The following is a 21,949-nucleotide window of genomic DNA, read 5'->3' as shown; positions in this document are numbered from 1 at the left end:
GAAGAGAACTAAGGATTAGGGTTAGAGGAGAACCTTTCCCAAGTTCAAAGCGCAAGGCCGGGGTCCGGTCCCCGAGGTTGTATGGATACTAATGGTCCTGCAGCAGACACCGGAGGAATAGAAGTTGTCACCACTTTATTCCCACACAAGATTGGGGCCACAACAGCAACGTGTGTGAGCCGGGACTAGGTAGTAAAGGAGTCCCCGAAGCAGGCTACAGCTGTCTGCCGTACAAGTAGAATTCATAGGAACATCTGACAGGAGGAACTCCAGTGTAATTCAGTACTGTGAGTACTTCACCAAAGGCGCTAAGAGGGAGACGTTCAGAAAAGGCACATATGTTGGCGGAGTGTGGGAAAGGAGTGCTTCATCTTGCCTGGAAGTTGGCTGAGCTCCTGACCCGGTGGACACGGTACGGATGCGGGCTCTTGTGCCCCAACAGACTGTGAGTAAAGCTTTGGAACTACATGCCTTGGTGTCCTCCACTTATTCCTGCATCAACCTGCCCGGCACTGCTACCTCCCTCCTGCGCCCGACACTACACCATCTATGTGTCACTACATGTCTTGCTAAATTTTCTCCCAAATTAGGTTATTTACCTTAACTTACGTAGCGCTCACTGACATCCCAGCCAGGCAAAGATTATTGACAATCTTTTATTTCAGCAAGCAATCATTTTGTCTTACATAGCACATGAATAGTCTCAAGATTTAAGAAAAATGACAGTTATGACATGAAAGATTTCAGCATCAATAATAATTACCGAGTTATTGTAGCATCACCCTTCACATCGGGGGACCTCGATCAGCGGGAAGGGGTTTTCCTCGGTCAGCATCACAGACTAAGTGCGTCCACTTGAATCGTCTGGAAAGTCCCCACCCGCTGAGGAGGTCAGTACTTTTTATAATATTAATTGGAATGATCACGCACTGACATGCGCAGTGAATCAGGTTTCACCTTGATCACGCGCTGTCATGCACAGTAACTTGTTTTTTTTCACATTCCTCCTTTATCTCAGTTGGTTTGGTTCTCACATTCCTCCCTTCCAACTCCCACAACAATGCCTGAGCAGGTGGTTGCTTTTCACATTCCTGAGTGTGTGCTCTCCTCATGGCAGAAAAAGTTCAGATTCTGATCACAATCCATAGTATCCAAATGGATGTTTCAATGTACTGCAATCACTATCTTATTGACTGGATGCCTATCTATACCAGTCTCTCACTCATGCATATCCCATTTGTATCACAATCGGTCCTTGATTGCAGTCTTTTAAACGCCATTTTTATAGGACACCATGAGCACTTGTGGTTTCTTGCAACACATTTTATAAGCTATATAGCAATTCCATATGGATAATAGAATCACTACAATAGCCATCACCAACACGGGATGAATCAGCCAATTCAATAATTTAGTAGCTGAGGGCGAATACCCTAGAAAAATATCATACCAATGATGAGAGGTAGCATCAGCAATAACCGATCCCGTTTTTACAATCTTATCTGCTATAATAGTGGTGCTTATCACATGCATTTGTATAGTTCTATTTAATTGAGTAATCATATATTTTCCTTCTTCTGATTGTTCAATTATATGTTTCAATTTCGTTAAATTTACCTCCCAATTATTGATTTCTAATGTTGTTGGTTCCCACTCAATAGTGGCGGCAGTGGTTACATCTGAGCTTAACAGAAAAGTTCGATTTTCCCATTGTAGTGCGGTTACATTTCTTAGGCATCCCACATAAGGTACTATCATTCCAGAGATTATTGGAACATCCGTTATTACACATACCTCTCGTGGGGCTATTTCAATCAACATTCTATATGAGGTTGGCAAAATGATGAATTCACATACATTCATAGTATTTTGTAACAAACATGGTTCATATACGGCTGATTGTAACCTGCAAATTTTCCCCTCTAAAGTATCCTCACATAAACTTAAATCATGAGTACGATTATTTTTATCCATATATAACCCATTAAACTTGGGCATCCATAACCACTGTTGTCCAGGAATACCTAATAATAATGGCATCACTACAAATCTACACATTACTTGGTTACATTATAAACAATCAATAGTCCTGAACACAAAGTGTCGTTGCAAACCATCTTAGGAGCTTCTATTCTTAACCAGGAAACCTTGGGGATTGTATTTTTAAATACAGTCCTCCAGACTAACTCATTCCCGGGCATAAGTTGAGTTGGCATATTATTTTTCTGCTGAATTTGATATATAGCTTGCAGCGTACATATTGTCCAGTTAACTATTATGCTAACATTAGTATTAATTTCTAAATTTAAAGCATCTGAAACATTTTTCATTTGTAAAAGAAAAGTATCCATTTGTAATGCCTGCTTCCAAGGACGCCAAATAGTAGGCATCCATCTACCTTGTATAGTCAAAGCATCTTGGATATCTTTTCCGGCATTATGCATTTTATTTGCCAAAGTTTCAATATCAAATGAGTTCAAAGTCCCAGTCACAGCCCCGACTCCTCCCAATACTGTATCATACCATGCCCTTTTACCCCTATAATGGCATGCAGTAGTAGGTGGGAAGATTATTTTGGCTGCAACAACAGTCTTCTGCGATTGAGTTCCTGTTTTTACACATGATGTGGGAATCTTCTTCATCTGTCCCGGATCAGCTTTAGTCTGTGACATCAGATACACTCGGAGTATCCTTCTCCATGATACACATGATAAACTAGGTATCCCACAGCATAGTCCTGTTCCGTTATAGGTTCCTGTGTGATTATTACAAGGCGGATATTTCTGTCCTGTCATCGCTACCATCTGACGATTGGTGGCATTACCACAAAATATAATCATAGTTTTGTTTAAAGTAAAAGTGAACTCAGTTTTATTCTCCCCTTTTGAACTATAATTCTCCCATATCGACTGATCAAAGGTTAATTGTTCAGTCGTCCAACAAATAATATGATCTTCAGCTTGAATATTCAAAGTGTCCTTACTATCAGCTAAGTATATAGTAGACTTAGTCCCATTATAATACCACGGTCGGGGATATTTTGCAGTTATGGTGAGATTAACGTCAAAAATCACTTGAGTGGTGAGTTTTCCCCAACCTCCACATCCGGCATTTTCATTCGGGGTGGTTCGGTTGTATTCCTTCCAATCTCCTGGCCTCGGAACGTACTCCTTCCTGAATTTTGTAGTCAGACAGATTCCAGGAGTCCAGGCACCGATGCTGTCCAAACACGCGAGCCCAAGGATTCCACTTAACCATATTTGAAGATTTGGAATCTATAAAATCAATAATCAACATTATTCTCTCAAATAACATTTTTCTTGTGGGATATATTCCCATTTTTCCACTCCTGGCCTCATAATTAACAGGGTATGGTCTTTGCCTACTGCTATCACTTCAGCCTCTGAAGGCGGTCCTTGGGTATTTTGAACCCAGATTTTGGCTCCCACATTAGTGATGTTAGAAGAGCCAAAACCTTTTGAGCCTCGGATCGTTAATTCTGAAGGGGCTGTTCCCTCTTGCACATCTGACAAATTTATTGGAATCAAAAGCATTTGCACAATACGCTGTCCTTTCTCCAAAATTAGAGGCTCATTCCCCAAATTTATCATTAATACTTTGATTTCTCCTTGATAATCTGCATCTATGACTCCTCCCACCACCATGGCCCCCTTTAATGCCAAACTAGACCTAGTGGCTATCTGTCCATAATGGTCCTTTGGAATCTGACACCCCAATCCTGTAGCTATTGGTTTTACTTTCCCCTGTGGGATCACAACAGTTTCCAATGCACTCAAATCCAAACCTGCTGAATGTGGAGTCGCTCGTTCCGGTATTCGTGCTTCTTGATCAGTTTTCCACCATACGACGGACTTTACCAGGTGTGCCTCATGTATGGTGAGATTGGGTGTAAGCATCCTCATGAGAGAAGTCATAGAGTTTGTGATAGGCCTGTTGTTAATTATCTGTAAAGCCTCACTCAAATTGTCTCTCCATTGTCCATACTGTGTATCAGATTGATTAAGTTTTCTCAATGTGGATTTTAATAGTCCATTCATTCTTTCCACCAAACCTGCTGCTTGTGGATAGTAAGGTATATGATATACTCATTGTATATTATTGTCCTGAGCATATTTTTTAATGGCATCTCCAGTGAAATGAGATCCATTATCAGTTTGAATTTGTAAGGGGACCCCATAATACTGTGTTATTATCTCTAAGGTCCGCTCTGTGCTCCATTGGGTGGCTGCTTTACACGGAAAGCCCACCATCAGTCCTGAATATGTGTCTACCGCAGTACAGACATACTTACACCCCCTACTCTCTGACAAAGGGCCGATGAAATCCATTTGCCATATCTGAGCAGGTAGCTGGCCTCTGCCTATGTGTCCCATTACGGTGTGTGGTACCTCTCGTTTTTGTGAATGTTGACATATTGGGCAATGTTGTATAGTTTGTTGTATTATGTCAAGTGTCAGAGGCACACCTCTCTCCTGGGCCCACCTGTAAGTGGCTTTTTCTCCAAGATGTCCGCTTTTCTGATGAGCCCAAACGGCTGTACCTTGCAGCCATGCTTCTTTTTCTCCAGCATCAATCTCAGTAGTATGTTGTCGAATAGCAGCTGCTTTATCTGCTTCAGAGTTAAACAAACGTTCAAGTGAGTCAATTGGCATATGAGCATCAACATGAAAGACAGTGGTAGGTGTCTCTTGCACCATTTCCTCCAAATATTGCCACACTTCCCTACCCCAAATTTCTTTACCATGAATCATCCAATTATGCTTTTTCCATCCCATCATCCATGTTGCTAAACCATTTGCCACTGACCATGAGTCAGTGAAAACATGACATTGTCTCCCTTTTTCAAAAGCTATTGCTAGGAAAACAGCATATAGTTCAGCATATTGACTACTTTTTCCCTCTCCTTCCATTTGGAGATGCTTTTCCAACTTTGGATTATAAGCAACACTTTTCCATAGCCTCTTCCCTCCTACATACCTAGCTGAACCATCAGTAACCCAAGCATGCTCTTGCTGGTCTGCAGTTAGATCCTCATAGGTTTTTCCCCATTTTACAGGGGATTCCTCCATCATAGATGCTTTTTCAAGTTGGGTTGACTATGTCATCCCCAATTTCTGCAACTTTCTCATGGAGGGTGGCGGTCCCGCCTTCCCCTTTTTTCGCTCTTTCAGAGACATACCACTTCCATTTGATAATACTTTGTTCCTGGGCATGGCCCACTCTGTTGGTTTCCGGTTTAGACAAGACCCATTGCATGATTGGTATCAACGGTCTGAGTAGGACTTCATGTCCTAATGTCAACTGTTCTGTTTCTACCAATGCCCAATAACAAGCTAACAATTGTTGTTCTAATGGAGTATACTTTTCTCCAGCATCAGGGAATTTTCGATTCCAAAATCCTAAGGGGACTCTTTTTCCCCCTTGTTTTTGCCATAATGACCAATTTGCATACATGTTTTATACTGATACATGCAATTCTACACTTCCCGCTGTCATTGGCCATAACTCTACAGCTTGCTGTATGGCCTCTTTTACCATTTCAAAGGCGGTTTGTTGTTCTTCCCCCCAATGAAATTCATATTTCTTCCTCGTAACTTTATACAAAGGGGCCAACATAAGTCCCAAGTGCGGAATATGTTGCCTCCAAAATCCAAACAGCCCAATATAAGATTGAGTCTGTTGCTTAGACTTTGGGGTAGGGAAATTAATAATCTTCTGTTTTTTTTTGGTAAAGTTTCCCTATGTCCTTTATTCCATTGTATTCCAAGAAATTTTACAACTTGAGCCGGTCCTTGGACCTTTGCTTCATTTATTTCCCATCCTTTGCTCCTCATATGCACCAAAAGTTTTTCCAATTGTGATTTCACTGCCTGCTCCTCATTTCCTTGCATCATTATATCATCAATATAGTGTGAAATTTGCATATCTGAGGGCAAGGAGAACTGATCTAGATGTTCTGCCACCGTCCGGTGACAAATAGTAGGGCTATGAAGCCATCCTTGAGGCAATCTGGTCATGGTATACTGTCGACCTAACCAGGTAAAAGCAAATTGATCCTGCGCCTTTTCCTCTATTGGAATTGTAAAGAAGGCATTAGCCAAACCAATCACTGCATACCAAGTTCCATTATGACTCTGTATATTTTCTGTTATAGTGATAGTATCTGGCACTGCAGCTGTTAATGGGGGGGTACATTTGTTCAGTTCCCTGTAATCCACTGTCATACGCCAGGAGCCATCACTCTTTTTAACTGGCCAGACTGGATTATTCCATGCAGTAGTAGTGGTACGCATGACTCCTGCATCCACCAGATCTTTAATTGTTTCAGTAATCTCTCTGTGCCCCCCTGGTATTCGATACTGTTTCATTGCCACCATTTTGGTAGCAGGAGGGATATGTACAGGGGGCAGTTCTACTTTTCCTACCATTACAGGTCTCATTTGTATTTCTGCCCTTTTTACTCCAAAGGAGAATTTTCCAGCCGATAAATTTAAAGTCATTCCTTTTAAAACATCAATTCCCAATATATATTCCGGAATGGGTACTACTAAAACACGGATATTTCTTATCGGTAAGTTTCCTATTTTCAAAGCAACTTGTGTTTGTACTCCGGTGATTACCTGTCCTCCTAGTCCGGCAATTTTAATTTTTGAACCTTTGAATTTTGTGGGAATACTTTTTCTTTATTAATTTTTCCTCTTCTCTTGCGATATTTATTTTGAGCAACTATGAAAGCAGCTTTCTCTGCTACACTCTGGTAATGTTCCAACTTATCTTTGAGCAGACGGGTATTGCAATCCAGCACCACTTTCTGCCCTCCTAGCTCTGCAACTTCTTGTTCCAATTGAGAGCACTTCCTCTGCATTTGTTGATTCCGCTCATGCATCGCGCGATATGCACTGAGCAGAATCCAAGTTCGTCGCCCAAGCGACACAACATCACCCGCCTTGGCGGGGACACCCCTGAGAACATTAACAACATCCTGGGTTGACTGCATCACCTGCCTTTGCAGGGAAAACAAATCCACATACGCCGTCCTAAAGACTCTACATCACCCCTGAGAACTTTAACAACATCAGTGGGTTCACTACCTTTGAGCTTATCCTTCCATGGTTCTGCCAAGCCACAATGAGCCAACTCATGTGCTATTATATTATATGGAGCCTCGGTCCAGCCGGGGATCTCCGTATGAGTCACTTTAGACTTTTCTTTTTTTCTAAACATCTTCAACAATGATAGTAATAACAATTATGTTTTTTTTTTCCAAATCCGTATATCTATATGCAATATACATATACATATATATATATATAAATTCAAAAATCCTGCCGACTACGCCAATTTATGTCTTGCTAAATTTTCTCCCAAATTAGGTTATTTACCTTAACTTACGTAGCGCTCACTGACATCCCAGCCAGGCAAAGATTATTGACAATCTTTTATTTCAGCAAGCAATCATTTTGTCTTACATAGCACATGAATAGTCTCAAGATTTAAGAAAAACGACAGTTATGACATGAAAGATTTCAGCATCAATAATAATTACCGAGTTATTGTAGCATCACCCTTCACATCGGGGGACCTCGATCAGCGGGAAGGGGTTTTCCTCGGTCAGCATCACAGACTAAGTGCGTCCACTTGAATCGTCTGGAAAGTCCCCACCCGCTGAGGAGGTCAGTACTTTTTATAATATTAATTGGAATGATCACGCACTGACATGCGCAGTGAATCAGATTTCACCTTGATCACGCGCTGTCATGCACAGTAACTTGTTTTTTTTCACATTCCTCCTTTATCTCGGTTTGGTTCTCACATTCCTCCCTTCCAACTCCCACAACAATGCCTGAGCAGGTGGTTGCTTTTCACATTCCTGAGTGTGTGCTCTCCTCATGGCAGAAAAAGTTCAGATTCTGATCACAATCCATAGTATCCAAATGGATGTTTCAATGTACTGCAATCACTACCTTATTGACTGGATGCCTATCTATACCAGTCTCTCACTCATGCATATCCCATTTGTATCACACTACACCTACTCTGCCCTGGGACTACAGCCCTGCCTGTGGAGGGCTATAACATCATTGCTGCACCACACCATCTGTCCAAGAGGATCTGCCTGCAGCATCGGCTTAACATCTTCATTGCCGAATACCACAGGTGGCGTCACGATTCATTCATTCTAATCATCATAAGCACACTGAACACTTTCCCCCTTTTACAATGGGCACCCAGGGCCATGGGCCAGGTCCTAGCTGCCGTGACAACTCCCATTGAAGCTCATCGGGCCCGGTACCAAATACCCCACAGCCCTGGGAGGGCGACCCAGTTATTTCTGAGGACATTGTCCCAGTCATCCAGATTAAGGGCATCTCTAAGCTGGTCAAACTTTGCCTTCCTGAAGTTCATTGTTTTTGTGAGTCCCTGACATGTCCCCCTAGCGAAACACAAGTGACACTGTACAATATTGTGGTCGCTATTTCCTAGATGCCGACGTCCTGCAGATCTGTTATTCTGTCAGGTCTGTTAGATAGTATTAGGTGTAAAGTGCGGCTCCTCTGGTCGGATTCTGCACCAATTGTGAGAGATAATTATTCTTGGCTATTAGCAGGAACCTGTGGCCTTTATGGGTTTCGCAGGTCTCTGTTTCCCAGTTAATATCCGGGTAGATAAAGTCCCCCATAACAAGGCCCTCATTATGGGTTGCAGCTTCATCTATCTGCCTTAGTAGTAGACTTTCCATGATTTCTGTTATATTTGGGGGGGTGTAACAGATCCCAATGAGAATGTTGTTACTTTTTCCCTCCATGTCTTTCGACCTATATGGACCCGACATCCTCATTCCCTTCGCTAATATCTTCCCTTAAAGTGGACTTTAGACAAGACTTTACATAAAGACAAACCCCTGCTCCTCTCCCATTTTTACGATCCTTTCTGAACAGACTGTCACCCTGTAAGGTAACTGCCCAGTCATAGCTTTCATCTCACCATGTCTCGGTTATTCCCACTATGTCATAGTTACCTGTAGATGTTTCTGCTTCTAGTTCTTCCATCTTGTTTGTCAGGCTTCTGGTGTTTGCGAGCATGCAGGTTAGAGAATTTTGCTTTGTTCCAATCTCCTCCCTGTGGATTGTTTTAGACATTTTCTTACTTCCCTTCTGAGTTTGTTGTCTTGGATCTTCTTTACCGCACCTCATATCCTTCATCAGTATATTTTCTGGCTTCATGTTCCTGTCTAACCTTTTTCTTCCAGTTCCCTCTTCTTCTAGTTTAACGCCCTCCTGACGGTACCATTCTACGTCCAAAAATTTTTAGGGAAACCTGAACACCAAAGAATTTTTAACGAAGACTACAGATCGATACCAAACTGACTTTTTTCTTAACCATCCTTCTAAAAACAATGACCTTTTTTTAAGAATGGGTTTTGGATACAGAACCATCAAATATACTGTACGTCCCTGATTCTGCTTGACTTGAAGTCCTCAAACGTGTCCATGATTCTAAACCTGTAGGACACCCTGTAGTCATGAAAATGCAAGAACTACTGCTTCATTCTTTTTGGTGGCCTAATTGTAGGAAGGGTGGAAGAAAATATGTTTCCTCTTGTTTAACATGTGCATGGAACAAGATGCCACGATCCTCAACTCTAGGACTTCTTCAATGACAATGAATTGAGGCTTGCAAGAGACGTCAAAAGAAATAAAGGATTTTGGGGATATGTCAAAAGTAAAAAATGTCCAAGATGCTATAGGATTTTTACAGGATGAAAATGATGAAATGGTAAGACAGGATGTTGAGAAGGCCGAACTTTTAAATTCCTATTTTGCATCTGTTTTCTCTCAGACAGGAAATGGAACATCAACTGTTCTTCACTGTCCTATTAAGGGAATAGAAGAATCCAGGATATCTATAAACAGAAAGATAGTGAGGAAACACTTAGCTAACCAGGTCCAGATGAATTACACCCCAGAGTACTGAAGGAGATAGCAGAAGAAATTTCTGAACCCCTCTCCATAATCTTTGAAAATTTTTGGAGAACAGGAGAAGTCCCAGAAGACTGGAGAAGAGCAAATGTTGTTCCTATCTTCATAAAGGGGAAGAAGGTGGACCCATGCAACTATAGGCTGGTGAGTCTGACTTCTATACCAGGAAAGATCTTTGAACAAATTATTAAACAACATGTATGTCAGTACCTGAATAAGAATGAAGTGATTAAACAGAGTCAGCATGGGTTTGTAACTAATAAGTCATGTCAGACTAACTTAATTTCCTTCTATGACGGAATCACTGATTGGGTGGAACAAGGAAATGCTGTAGATATAGTATATCTTGACTTCAGCAAAGCATTTGACAAAGTATCTCATACAATCCTTATTGAAAAAATGACTAAGTATGGAATGGACAAGGCAACTGTTAGGTGGATTCATAACTGGCTTAGTGATCGGACCCAAAGAGTGGTCGTAAATGGCTGCACATCCAGTTGGAAGAATGTCTCAAGTGGGGTACCACAGGGCTCTGTCCTGGGCCCTGTATTGTTCAACATCTTTATCAACGATTTAGATGAAGGAATTGAGGGTAAACTGATTAAATTTGCTGATGACACAAAGCTAGGAGGGATAGCTAATACTAGAGAAGAGAGAGAGAGGATTCAAAAAGATATAAATAAACTGGAGCAGTGGGCAGCAACTAACAGAATGGTTTTTAACAGGGAAAAATGCAAAGTACTACATCTGGGCAATAAAAATGAAAAAAGCAAATATAGAATGGGAGGAATAGGGCTAAGTGACAGCACATGTGAAAAAGACTTGGGTATACTAATAGATCACAGACTGAATATGAGTCAACAGTGTGATGCAGCAGCAAAAAAGGCAAATGCAATTCTAGGATGTATTAACAGAAGCATACAGTCTAGATCACGTGAAGTCATTATTTCCCTCTACTCCTCTTTGGTCAGACCTCATCTGGAATATTGTGTCCAGTCTTGGGCACCACATTTTAAAAAAGACATCAACAAACTGGAGCAAGTTCAGAAAAGAGCGACCAGAATGGTGACTGGTCTGCAAACCCTGTCTTATGAGGAAAGGTTGCAGGATTTGGGAATGTTTAGCTTGCAGAAGAGAAGACTGAGAGGAGACTTAATAGCTGTCTCCAAATATCTAAAGGGCTGTCACATTGTAGAAGGATCATCTTTATTCTCATTTGCACAAGGAAAGACTAGAAGCAATGGGATGAAACTGAATGGGAGGAAACAGATTAGATATTAGAAAAAACTTTTTGACAGTTAGACTGATCAATGAGTGGAACAAGCTGCCACGAGAAGTGGTGAGTTCTCCTTCAAAGGAAGTCTTCAAACAGAGGCTGGACAGACATCTGACTGGGATGATTTAGCGAATCCTGCTTTGAGCAGGGGGTTGGACCAGATGGCCCAGGAGGTCACTTCCAACTCTACCATCCTAGGCTTTGTTGGAGAGTCTACCTTAGGCAAAAATAATTCCTCTCTACTATTGACTCTGTCCATATTCGTGGCAAGTGGAGATACCCGGTTCAATGAGGTGGCCTACCTAGATTCTGGATCAGCAGGAAACTATATATCATTCCTCTTGGTATCTGTTTTGATCTACAGTATGTGTTTATTGTTATGCTGTATTGTCTATTGTCTGCACAAGTCCCTTCTAAAATGTAAAGTGCTGCGGAATATGTCGGTGCTATAGAAATACAATTATTATTATTATAAGGAATATCACAGTATTATGTAGATTTGGAGTGGGAATTGAGACACCACACTAACCTCGAACTTCACTGCGCCATCCTCATAGAATACCTTCAAGTCCAGAGAATACCCAGAGGTTTGAGGGTTCCTCTACATCCAACGTTGTTCACTGAGTCTCCTGATTTCTGTTCTAAATTCCAACAAATTCTAAACAAATGTTCCTTTGACCTCATGACCTTTACACTAGAGCATCTTCACAAAGGAATTGCCTCCAGTCAAGAACAGATTGCTAATACTGAGAGTCAACTGGTCTCCGCAAGTTCCTCAGAGGATCTCAACGCTCCTAAAACTAAGCTTAACACCAATATCTAACAGCACCACCGGGACACAGAAAGTAGAAAGAGATACTAGTTTCAGAGGGCTACTGAGGACTACGAGCTGGACAAGGTGCATAAATGGCGCGACAGGTCATCTTCGGTAAGAAGTTCTAAAAAGGCCCAACAACAGATCCTCTACAGAAGTATCCACTTCCAGTTCTCACCAGGAAAGACGAGAACAGTATCCCAATTCTGGCCGTTTTTTAGGCCAATGAAGGAGATCAACCCGAAGAAGAGGACAAGGCAGGGGACTCAACGCTAGACAGAATACGGACCTCACAAGAGAGACACGGTCACAGGTAATTCTCCCCTTGTCATAAACATCTCTTCTAGATCCTTGAGCATCATGGAATACCAGTTTCTACAGAAAGGACTTTCTTTCTGACCCAGTTGCGATAGAAATGGACCTTCAGAAATTTTATCGCCGCCTGAGATTAAAACTATATTTTGCAGAACCAGAAGTGACTAGCACTCAACACGGATCTTCAGCTGATTCCAAAACTCTGACAGCAGCTAGTCTTGGCCTTAGAGCTAATTCTCCTGGATCTCTCTGCAGCATTCGACACTGTGGATCATCAGCTCCTCCTCACTATGTTCCACTCCATTGGCCTCAAGGACACCGTTCTCTCCTGGTTCTCTTCCTACCTCTACGACTTTCGACTGACCTCTGCACTAATCCGTACCTCCCACTGCCGACTTCAAGACTTCTCCTGCATTGTGCCAATCCTCTGGAATGCTCTACCCCAAGAAATTAGGACCAGCCACAACTTGTACAGTTTTAGGCACTCCCTCAAAACACATTTGTTCAGAGCGACCTATCATGTTCCCTAATCAAAGTCATTTTATGTGTAAGTGTGCGTGTGTATGTGTATGTGTGCAGCCCATTCACTATCTCTGTCTATCCCCCACTCCCTCAAGATGGCTGGACCATCATTGTATATACACCCCTGTACTCTGTATCTCCCCCACCTCATTGTAGATTGTAAGCTCTCACCAGCAGGGGCGGCTTTAATTATTGTATTATTGTTAACGTTGTTACTAGAGTTGAGCGATACCGTCCGATACTTCAAAGTATCGTATCGGATGGTATCGGCCGATCTTTAAAAAAAGTATCGGTATCGCCGATTCCGATACCGGAAGTCCCATTCAAGTCTATGGGACTTCCGGTATCGGAATAAGAAAAACCCTTTCCTGCCCTTGTACAGCCTCTCTGGGGTCTGTACGGGCCTTTCGGGGGGCTGTGCCGGCCTGCCAGGGGGTCTGTGCAGGCTCCGGTGGTCTGTGCCGGCCTGCCGGTGGTCTGTGCAGGCTCCGGGGGGCTGTGCCGGCCTGCCGGTGGTCTGTGCAGGCTCCGGGGGTCTGTGCAGGCATCGTCCGATGGGACTACAAGTCCCATCGGGCGATGCCTGCTACCATGACAGTGATTGACACATTAGCCAATGATGGGACAGTAGTAGTCCCATCATCCGGCTAATGTGTTAAATGTAAAAAAAAAAAAAAAAAAAAAAAAATTACATGCTACATACATACAACATGCATACTACATACATGCTACATTCATACTACATACTACATACATGCTACATTCATACTACATAAATACTACATGCAACATACATACTACATATATACTACATGCATGCTACATACATACTGCATGCTACATACATACCACATATATACTACATACATACTACATGCATGCTACATGCATGCTACATGCTACATACATAACACATATATACTACATGCATGCTACATACATACTACATACTACATATATACTACATGCATGCTACATACATACTGCATGCTACATACATACCACATATATACTACATACATACTACATGCATGCTACATGCATGCTACATGCTACATACATAACACATATATACTACATGCATGCTACATACATACTACATACTACATATATACTACATGCATGCTACATACATACTGCATGCTACATGCATGCTACATACATACTACATACATACTACATACATACTACATGCATGCTACATACATACTACATATATACTACATGCATGCTACATACATACTACATGCTACATACATACTACATATATACTACATACATACTACATACATGCTACATACATACTACATACATACTACATACATACTACATGCATGCTACATACATACTACATGCTACATGCATGCTACATACATACTACATGCATGCTACATGCATGCTACATACATACTACATGCTACATACATACTACATACATACAATACATTCATACAATACATACATAGACATACAGTACATATAACATAGAGTAACATACTTACCAATACTTGTCACATTGTTCCCCGAAGCCATTGTCTTTTCCGGGATAAATATTAACATAACAAACCACAAAAATATTTCCCACACAGCAATGGCATAAAGTGAGACTAGGGACTTTTTTTTTTTAAGTGGCGGAGGAATACAGTGCGGAAGGATACCTACCTTCCGTCATTGGATTCCTGCAGCCCGTAGAGAACGGCAGCATCATCTGATGCTGCAGTTCTCTACCCAAGATCGTCGTGGGACACACTCGTGGACTGCTTCGGATCGTGGGTGAGTATTTTTGTGGTTTGTTATGTTAATATTTATCCCGGAAAAGACAATGGCTTCGGGGAACAATGTGACAAGTATTGGTAAGTATGTTACTCTATGTTATATGTACTGTATGTCTATGTATGTATTGTATGAATGTATTGTATGTATGTAGTATGTATGTAGCATGTAGTATGTATGTAGCATGCATGTAGCATGCATGTAGTATGTATGTAGCATGCATGTAGTATGTATGTAGTATTTTTTTTTTTTTAACATTTAACACATTAGCCGGATGATGGGACTACTACTGTCCCATCATTGGCTAATGTGTCAATCACTGTCATGGTAGCAGGCATCGCCCGATGGGACTTGTAGTCCCATCGGACGATGCTTGCACAGACCCCCGGACATCAGCACAGCCCCCCGGCAGGCCGGCACAGCCCCCCGGCAGGCCGGTACAGACCCCCACAGGGTGCACAGACCACCGGCAGGCCGGCACAGCCCCCCGGCAGGCCGGTACAGACCCCGGGCAGTCCACACAGCCCCCCGGCAGGCCGGCACAGCCCCCCGGCAGGCCGGCAGAGACCCCCGGAAGGCCCGAAATGACGGCGCATCATGATGCGCACACACCGCGCATCATGATGACGTCAGGCCGTCAATCAACTGAACTTCCGATTCCGATGCCGAATTCCGATATTGAAAAAATATCGGAAGTCGGTATCGGAATTCCGATACAGCAAGTATCGGCCGATACCCGATACTTGCGGTATCGGAATGCTCAACACTAGTTGTTACTTATGACTTGTGTTTCAAACTGTTAAACTGTAAAGCGCTGCGGAAAATGCTGGCGCTATATCGATAAACATTAGTATTATATTATTATTACATTTAATGTATTTCTGTCATGCTTTCAACCCACTCAGTTTTCCTTGGCAAAAACAGAATTCATCTTTCTCCCATCTCACCTTACCCCTCCACTGGACATAACCATCAATGTCAATGGCTGCTCAGTCCTGCATGCTCGATGCCTCGGGGTGATCCTCGACTCTGCCTTCTCTTTCAAGCCACATATCCAAGCCCTTGCCTCCTCCTGCCAACTTCAACTCAAAAATATTTCCCTGAGCCGTACATTCCTTGACCAAGAAACTGCAAAAACACTTGTGCACGCCCTCATCATCTCCCGCCTCGACTATTGCAACCTCCTACTCTCTGGCCTCCCCTCTAACACTCTCGCATCCCTCCAATCTATCTGCTGCCCAACTAATCCATCTGTCTCCCCGTTATTTCCCAGCCTCTTCTCTCTGCCAAGCCCTTTACTGGCTTACTATTGTCCAGAAGCTCCAGTTCAAAACCCAAACTATGACATACAAAGCCGTCCACAACCTGTCTCCTCCATACATCTGTGACATGGTCTCCCGTACTTACCTACATGCAACCTTCGATCCTCTCAAGAGCTTCTCTACTTCCTTCTTATCTCTTCTTCCCACAACCGCATGCAAGACTTCTCCCGTGCTTCCCCCATGCTCTGGAACTCTCTACCCCAACACATCAGACTTTCGCCTTCCACAGAAACTTTCAAAAGGAACCTGAAGACCCACCTCTTCCAACAAGCCTACGACCTGCAGTGATCCTCAGTCTACTGAACCGCTGCATGACCAGCTCTACCCTCTCCTAGTGTATCCTCACATATCCCCTGTAGACTGTAAGCCCTCACGGGCAGGGTCCTCCCTCTGTACTTGTGTGTGCCTTGTATTGCTCATGTTTATTGTCTATATATGCCCCTTTTTCACATGTAAAGTGCCATGGAATAAATGGCGCTATAAAAATGAATAATAATAATAATATAGCAGGAAGTGGTGGATCGGTACCAGATTCCCTTCCTATGCCTACAGATCATGATGGTCTCATCTGTCAATGGAAGAGACCTATCTGAAGTCATTCATTTTGTTTTTGAGCAGGTGCAGCTTTGGGTAGGAATTCTGTATACAAAGAGGATATGCTTTTTTATGTTCTTCCTATACCGTCTCATTCTCTTCTCATGGCCTGCCATGGTTACGTCTCCACGAACCTGTCTTAGACTGGAGATCAGGTGGTGTTTTGTTGGGTACAGTCTTGCCACGAGAGGTGTCTTGTCCCTACTCATCCAGTTCGACCGCCAGTGACTCCATCTAGCCTGCAGAGCCTGCCACCTGCTTACTGGTTGTATGTTGGTTCTTTGACAAGATGGAATCAGAGACATTACCTCCACACAGGCCGTATCTAGCCTCTGTCTCAGGCTGACACTCAAGCCCATTTGGTATAGAGGCAGCGCGTGAACTCCAGATGTGTCCTCAGCCAATAACTGTGAGGTGCTAAATATTTAAGGCACCTTCCTCAGTAGGGAGGTGCTTGAGCAACATCAGTGTTTAGTTTGTCTGCAAGCTGCTAAGTCCATTGTCAGGTCCTTGTTCTCATATCCAACCTGTTTCTCTGAATCAAACCAGTTCTGCCTTCCTGAACCCATCTAGTCTGAACCAGCACCGAACCCCTTACCCGTCCTGTCATTACCTGTTCCTGAGTCTGTCCTGTGTTCCTGAACCCGCTCTGTCTGAACCTTTCCAGTATCTGTTCTGCTTATCAGCCATACACAGGGCTTTTTTTGTAAAAAAATACTTGCAGGTACGCATTTCTGATTAATTTCTCATTATTCAGTTCTGTAGTCTGTACGCTAATTTCAATCAAAAACTATGTAATTCAGGTTGCAAAAGAAAAATAAAAAATGACTAATACTGTATAAACGTTTTTTTTCACTTGCAAAATATGGTTTTCGTATTCCTTAACCGATTTACCTAGGCTGTATTCTATAAAAAACGCCAAATTTCAACCAAATTTTCATCAGCCACGACGTCTTGAGTTCGTTCTTTACTGTTTCTTTCAATGGCTGATCGCCGACCTCGAAGTGTCCAAGAGTCAACATACTTTGTTGGATCAAACAGCTTCAAAGGTGGCCCAACTAGCCTGACAAAAAGCAGCGAAGAAATAGTCTTTGTCAGCAACGATGCACGGGATGGTGTCGCCATCAGGTTCATTTGCGAAAATCCCCGTTCGCATTCGCTGGAGGAAATAGTAATGGTACAGAGTGCCAGAGGGCACCGCCCGAGAAATACTGTTTTTTCATCCATCTAAGACAAGTTTCACGACACAAAACTCAATAAACTCGCACAAAACTTCATAAAACACTAATATAAATGACGATTTAAACGAATCAAACCAAAACAGACCGGCCCCCCATCAGTGGTATATAGCCCCCATCACAGGTTACAGCCCCCCATGCTGCCGCACACCTTCAAATAATGAACCATTCATTCTTACCGTCCGCCACCGCTGCCAGTCCCTGCTTCTTCCTGCTTTCGCCGGCATCATGTGACAGGCGCAGCAGCGATGACGTCATTGCTGCTGCGCCGGTCATAGCCGGGTGTTACGTGCTACAGAACCACTCAGCACCCAGAATATGTTGTAATAATAATAATCTTTATATAGCGCTAACATATTCCGCTGCTTTACAGTTTGCACACATTTCATCACTGTCCCCGATGGGGCTCACAATCTAAATTCCCTATCAGTATGTCTTTGGAGTGTGGGAGGAAACCGGAGTGCCCGGAGGAAACCCACGCAAACACGGGGAGAACATACAAACTCCTTGCAGATGTTGTCCTTGGTGGGATTCGAACCCAGGACCTCAGCTAACCACTGAGCCACCGTGCTGCCCAGTTATACTGTATGTATGTGTGCAGTACACCGTGTGCAGTTATATGTATGTATAAGGGTATGTGCACACATAGTTTTTTGTCTCTGCGGATTTTGTAGAGAAAACCGCAGGTAATCCCGCGGGACGAAGTCCTGTAGTTTACCTGTGGTTTACCTGCGGCTTACCTGTGGTTTTACACCTCATAATGGATGAGGTGTAAAACTCCAGCGTTTCTGCACCAAACAATTGACATGCTGCGTTTTGAAAACCGCAGCAAAAACGCGCGGAAAAAAACGCAGCATGTGCACAGCTTTTTTTTATTTCAATAGGAAATCTGCTGCGTTTCTGCAGAGCAGAAACCGCAAAGTGTGCACATACCCTAATCGGTTCTATGTGAGATGCATGTCCCTAATGCATCAGCCCACAGGCTGCGTCCCTGGACAGAGGGGACACGATATTCTCCTTTTGTCCACCCTCCCCCCACCTTTGTAATACCCACAATAAATATCGGCAGGCTCCGGCCACCTGTGGCTTTTGTAATACATGTCTGGCCTGCCACTTTTCTATTGGCCTGCCCTCTGTATCTGTGTGATATATTCTGTGTCCTGTGAGTAAAGTGTTGTCAGACTGGAAATACATGGAGAAGCAGTGATCTTTTATATGCGCCCATGTAACCAAGGAATTCCAGCCAGCGTCCTTCATTCAGACTCCAGCAAACGCAGAGCGGACCTCCGAAAACACGAGGTGGTACTGAAAGAGGTACCCCAGCTTGGTAGACCCCGTTACACTGGTGGCAGACAGTGGGATATGATACCCCTTCTACAGGCGGAAAGGAATGAATGGAAAATAACTACCAGAAGTTAAAGAGTACTACATTAAAAGATCTGGTGGAAGCCCGAGGGTTGATCGCCAGCAACAAAACAAAAGCGGATTTGATATGCTGCTTCGCCGGTCATAGCCGGGTACAAGCAGGAAGAAGCGGGGACTGGAGGACGGCAGCAGTGACAGAGCGACGGAGGGTAAGAATGAATGCTTTATTATTTTAAGGTGTGCGGCAGCACCTTCAGATTTTCCGGTACGTCGTACCGTCGCGTACTGGCGCAAAAAAAAGCACTGGCCGTACAGCATCCTTTACGCAAGGATACCTGTCTTGGACTCAGAGTCCACACCTGCATTCATGACCCTTAAGGTCAGCTGCTGCAGTAAAGGGGACCACCTTGGAGTTTTACCTGGCATCTACCTGCAGCTCAAGCCTAACCTCACCAGCAGAGGCTCTCATGAAGACCAGGTAGCCGCTTAGTTACTCCCCTCCAGGGTAACTCCGGTCCGTGGTGCAGTGGGTCCACACCCACCACCATGACAGCTATTATGCTATTCGGATAACATTCTGATGATTATATCACACACAAGTAACATTCTAGTGAGGATATTATTCTATACAGCTAATATGCAGGCAAGGATATTTTACTGTAGAGGTAACATACAGGTGATATGTAGGTGTTGATTGATCAGAAAACAAAGCGACAGAGAAAATAAGAATCTATCGATCTAAAATATTATAAAACGAGGCTGGTAAGTTGTCTTTACCGCTAACTTAGTCGCAGTCATTGACATCTAGGATTAGGGTCAGGGATGACGTCGAGGTCCAGCAGTAGTCAGGGTTAGAATTAGGGGCCATAATGGGGTAGGAATCACTAGTTCACTATTATGTGGTTACGGATCAGAGCTCGGGTTAGGATACCTGTAAAGTCCGTAGTCCCCAGATGCGTCACGGTTGGGAGAAGGGTTAGTGGTAAAATCAGAGGCTTAGGGTGAAGATTTAGGATAGGACTAGAGTAATTACTATGGCCATCATATTACTACAGGTTACGTTTTGAGGGTCTGAGACCCTCAGGTTGTGTTCGTTCTTGGATTACTTGGTGTATGTAGAACTCTTCATCCCCACAACATGGTTAGGATACTCTTTCCCGGTCACTTTATTCCCCACCGTGTTTTTGTGAATTTCTCTTTAATCTTTTCTTATCTACATTTATTGAGGAAAGCAATGTTGAGACTTACGGAGGTTCGTAATTACAGACTAGTAGATGGATATTCGAGTCATCAAATCCTTCAACTTTTTCACAAAATTTCTCTCCACAACCGACACGCTCCGTATGAGCCCAGACCATCTAAGACAAAGAAAAGGCATGAAGGAAGGTTAGGGAGATGTATAATGATCCGCAAAACAAAGCTGAGAGGATAGGAAAATGAAAATGCAGAGTGTCCTGACTTCAGCATTACCGGGAACCTGTCACCAGGTTTGTCCGATATGAGATATGGCCATCACCTTTCAGCCCTATGTGACAGCATTCTAGAATGCTATATGTAAGCCTCCAACCCAATCTGCAGACAAGAAAAAGATCTTTTATTGTATTCACCTCAGGGGCGGTCCAAGGAGTGTTGCTGGTCTTTGTCCGGCGCCTCTCTCCTTTCAATGACATCCTTCTTGCTTTGTGTGGATGATACATCACTATGTCATCCGCACAGTGTTCCCGGCAACGCTTCCTGTGTAAGCGATCTTCAAGTACTGCAGTGCACACGTGCCAGTGCTCTTTCACCTTTCCTGGTGCCTGTGCACTGCAGTACTTTGCTCTGCCCTTGTTATATACCGCATGGTCTACCTTGTATTCTAATACATCAGGCCTGAAAGTGGTGGTCTTCTGTCATATTGGCCAAAGCTGGTGATCTTCTCCTCTCATATTGGCCAAAGCTGGTGGTCTTCTCTCATATTGGCCAAAGCTGGTGGTCTTCTCTCATATTGGCCAAAACTGGTGGTCTTCTCTCTTCTCTCATATTGGCCAAAACTGGTGGTTTTCTCTCATATTGGTCAAAACTGGTGGTCTTCTCTCATATTAGCCAAAGTTGGTGGTTTTCTCTTTTCTCTCATATTGGTCAAAACTGGTGGTCTTCTCTCATATTGGCCAAAGCTGGTGGTCTTCTCTCATATTGGCCAAAGCTGGTGGTCTTCTCTCTTCTCTCATATTGGCCAAAACTGGTGGTTTTCTCTCATATTGGTCAAAACTGGTGGTCTTCTCTCATATTAGCCAAAGCTGGTGGTTTTCTCTTTTCTCTCATATTGGTCAAAACTGGTGGTCTTCTCTCATATTGGCCAAAGCAGGTGGTCTTCTCTCATATTGGCCAACGCTGGTGGTCTTCTCTCTTCTCTCATATTGGCCAAAGCAGGTGGTCTTCTCTCTTCTCTCATACTGGCCACAGTTGGTGGTCTTCTCTCATATTGGCCAATGCTAGTGGGCTTCTCTCATATTGACCAAAACTGGTGGTCTTCTCTCATATTGGCCAAAGCTGATGGTCTTCTCTCATATTGGCCAACGCTGGTGGTCTTCTCTCTTCTCTTAAATTTGCCAAAGCTGGTGGTCTCCTCCATATTGGCCAAAGCTGGTGGTCTTTTCTCATATAGGCCAAAGCTGGTGGTTTTCTCTCTTCTCTCATATTGGCCAAAGCTGGTGGTCTTCTCTCATGTTGGCCAACGCTGATGACAG

At 43.3% G+C, this 21,949-nt stretch overlaps 1 protein-coding gene across 1 annotated transcript in view; it reads right to left on the bottom strand.

Moving 5' to 3' along the window:
- LOC141098873 (uncharacterized) overlaps positions 1–20,890 on the bottom strand; it is a 108,617-nt gene extending 87,727 nt beyond the window's left edge. Inside the window, exons 1-2 of the mRNA XM_073586829.1 lie at positions 20,828–20,890; positions 20,469–20,578 (exon numbers count right to left, since the gene is read on the bottom strand). Of these exons, the coding sequence (XP_073442930.1) occupies positions 20,469–20,578; positions 20,828–20,890 (173 nt within the window). The remainder of the gene's footprint in view (positions 1–20,468; positions 20,579–20,827) is intronic.
- Between the last annotated feature and the right edge of the window lie 1,059 nt (positions 20,891–21,949).

Source organism: Dendrobates tinctorius, unplaced genomic scaffold (genome assembly GCF_039654945.1).
Source record: "Dendrobates tinctorius isolate UK_male_01 unplaced genomic scaffold, ASM3965494v1 ptg000096l, whole genome shotgun sequence".
Taxonomy (NCBI): domain Eukaryota; kingdom Metazoa; phylum Chordata; class Amphibia; order Anura; family Dendrobatidae; genus Dendrobates; species Dendrobates tinctorius.
The sequence above is the reverse complement of the archived record's forward strand: the minus strand, read 5'-3'. Positions and strand labels throughout refer to the sequence as shown.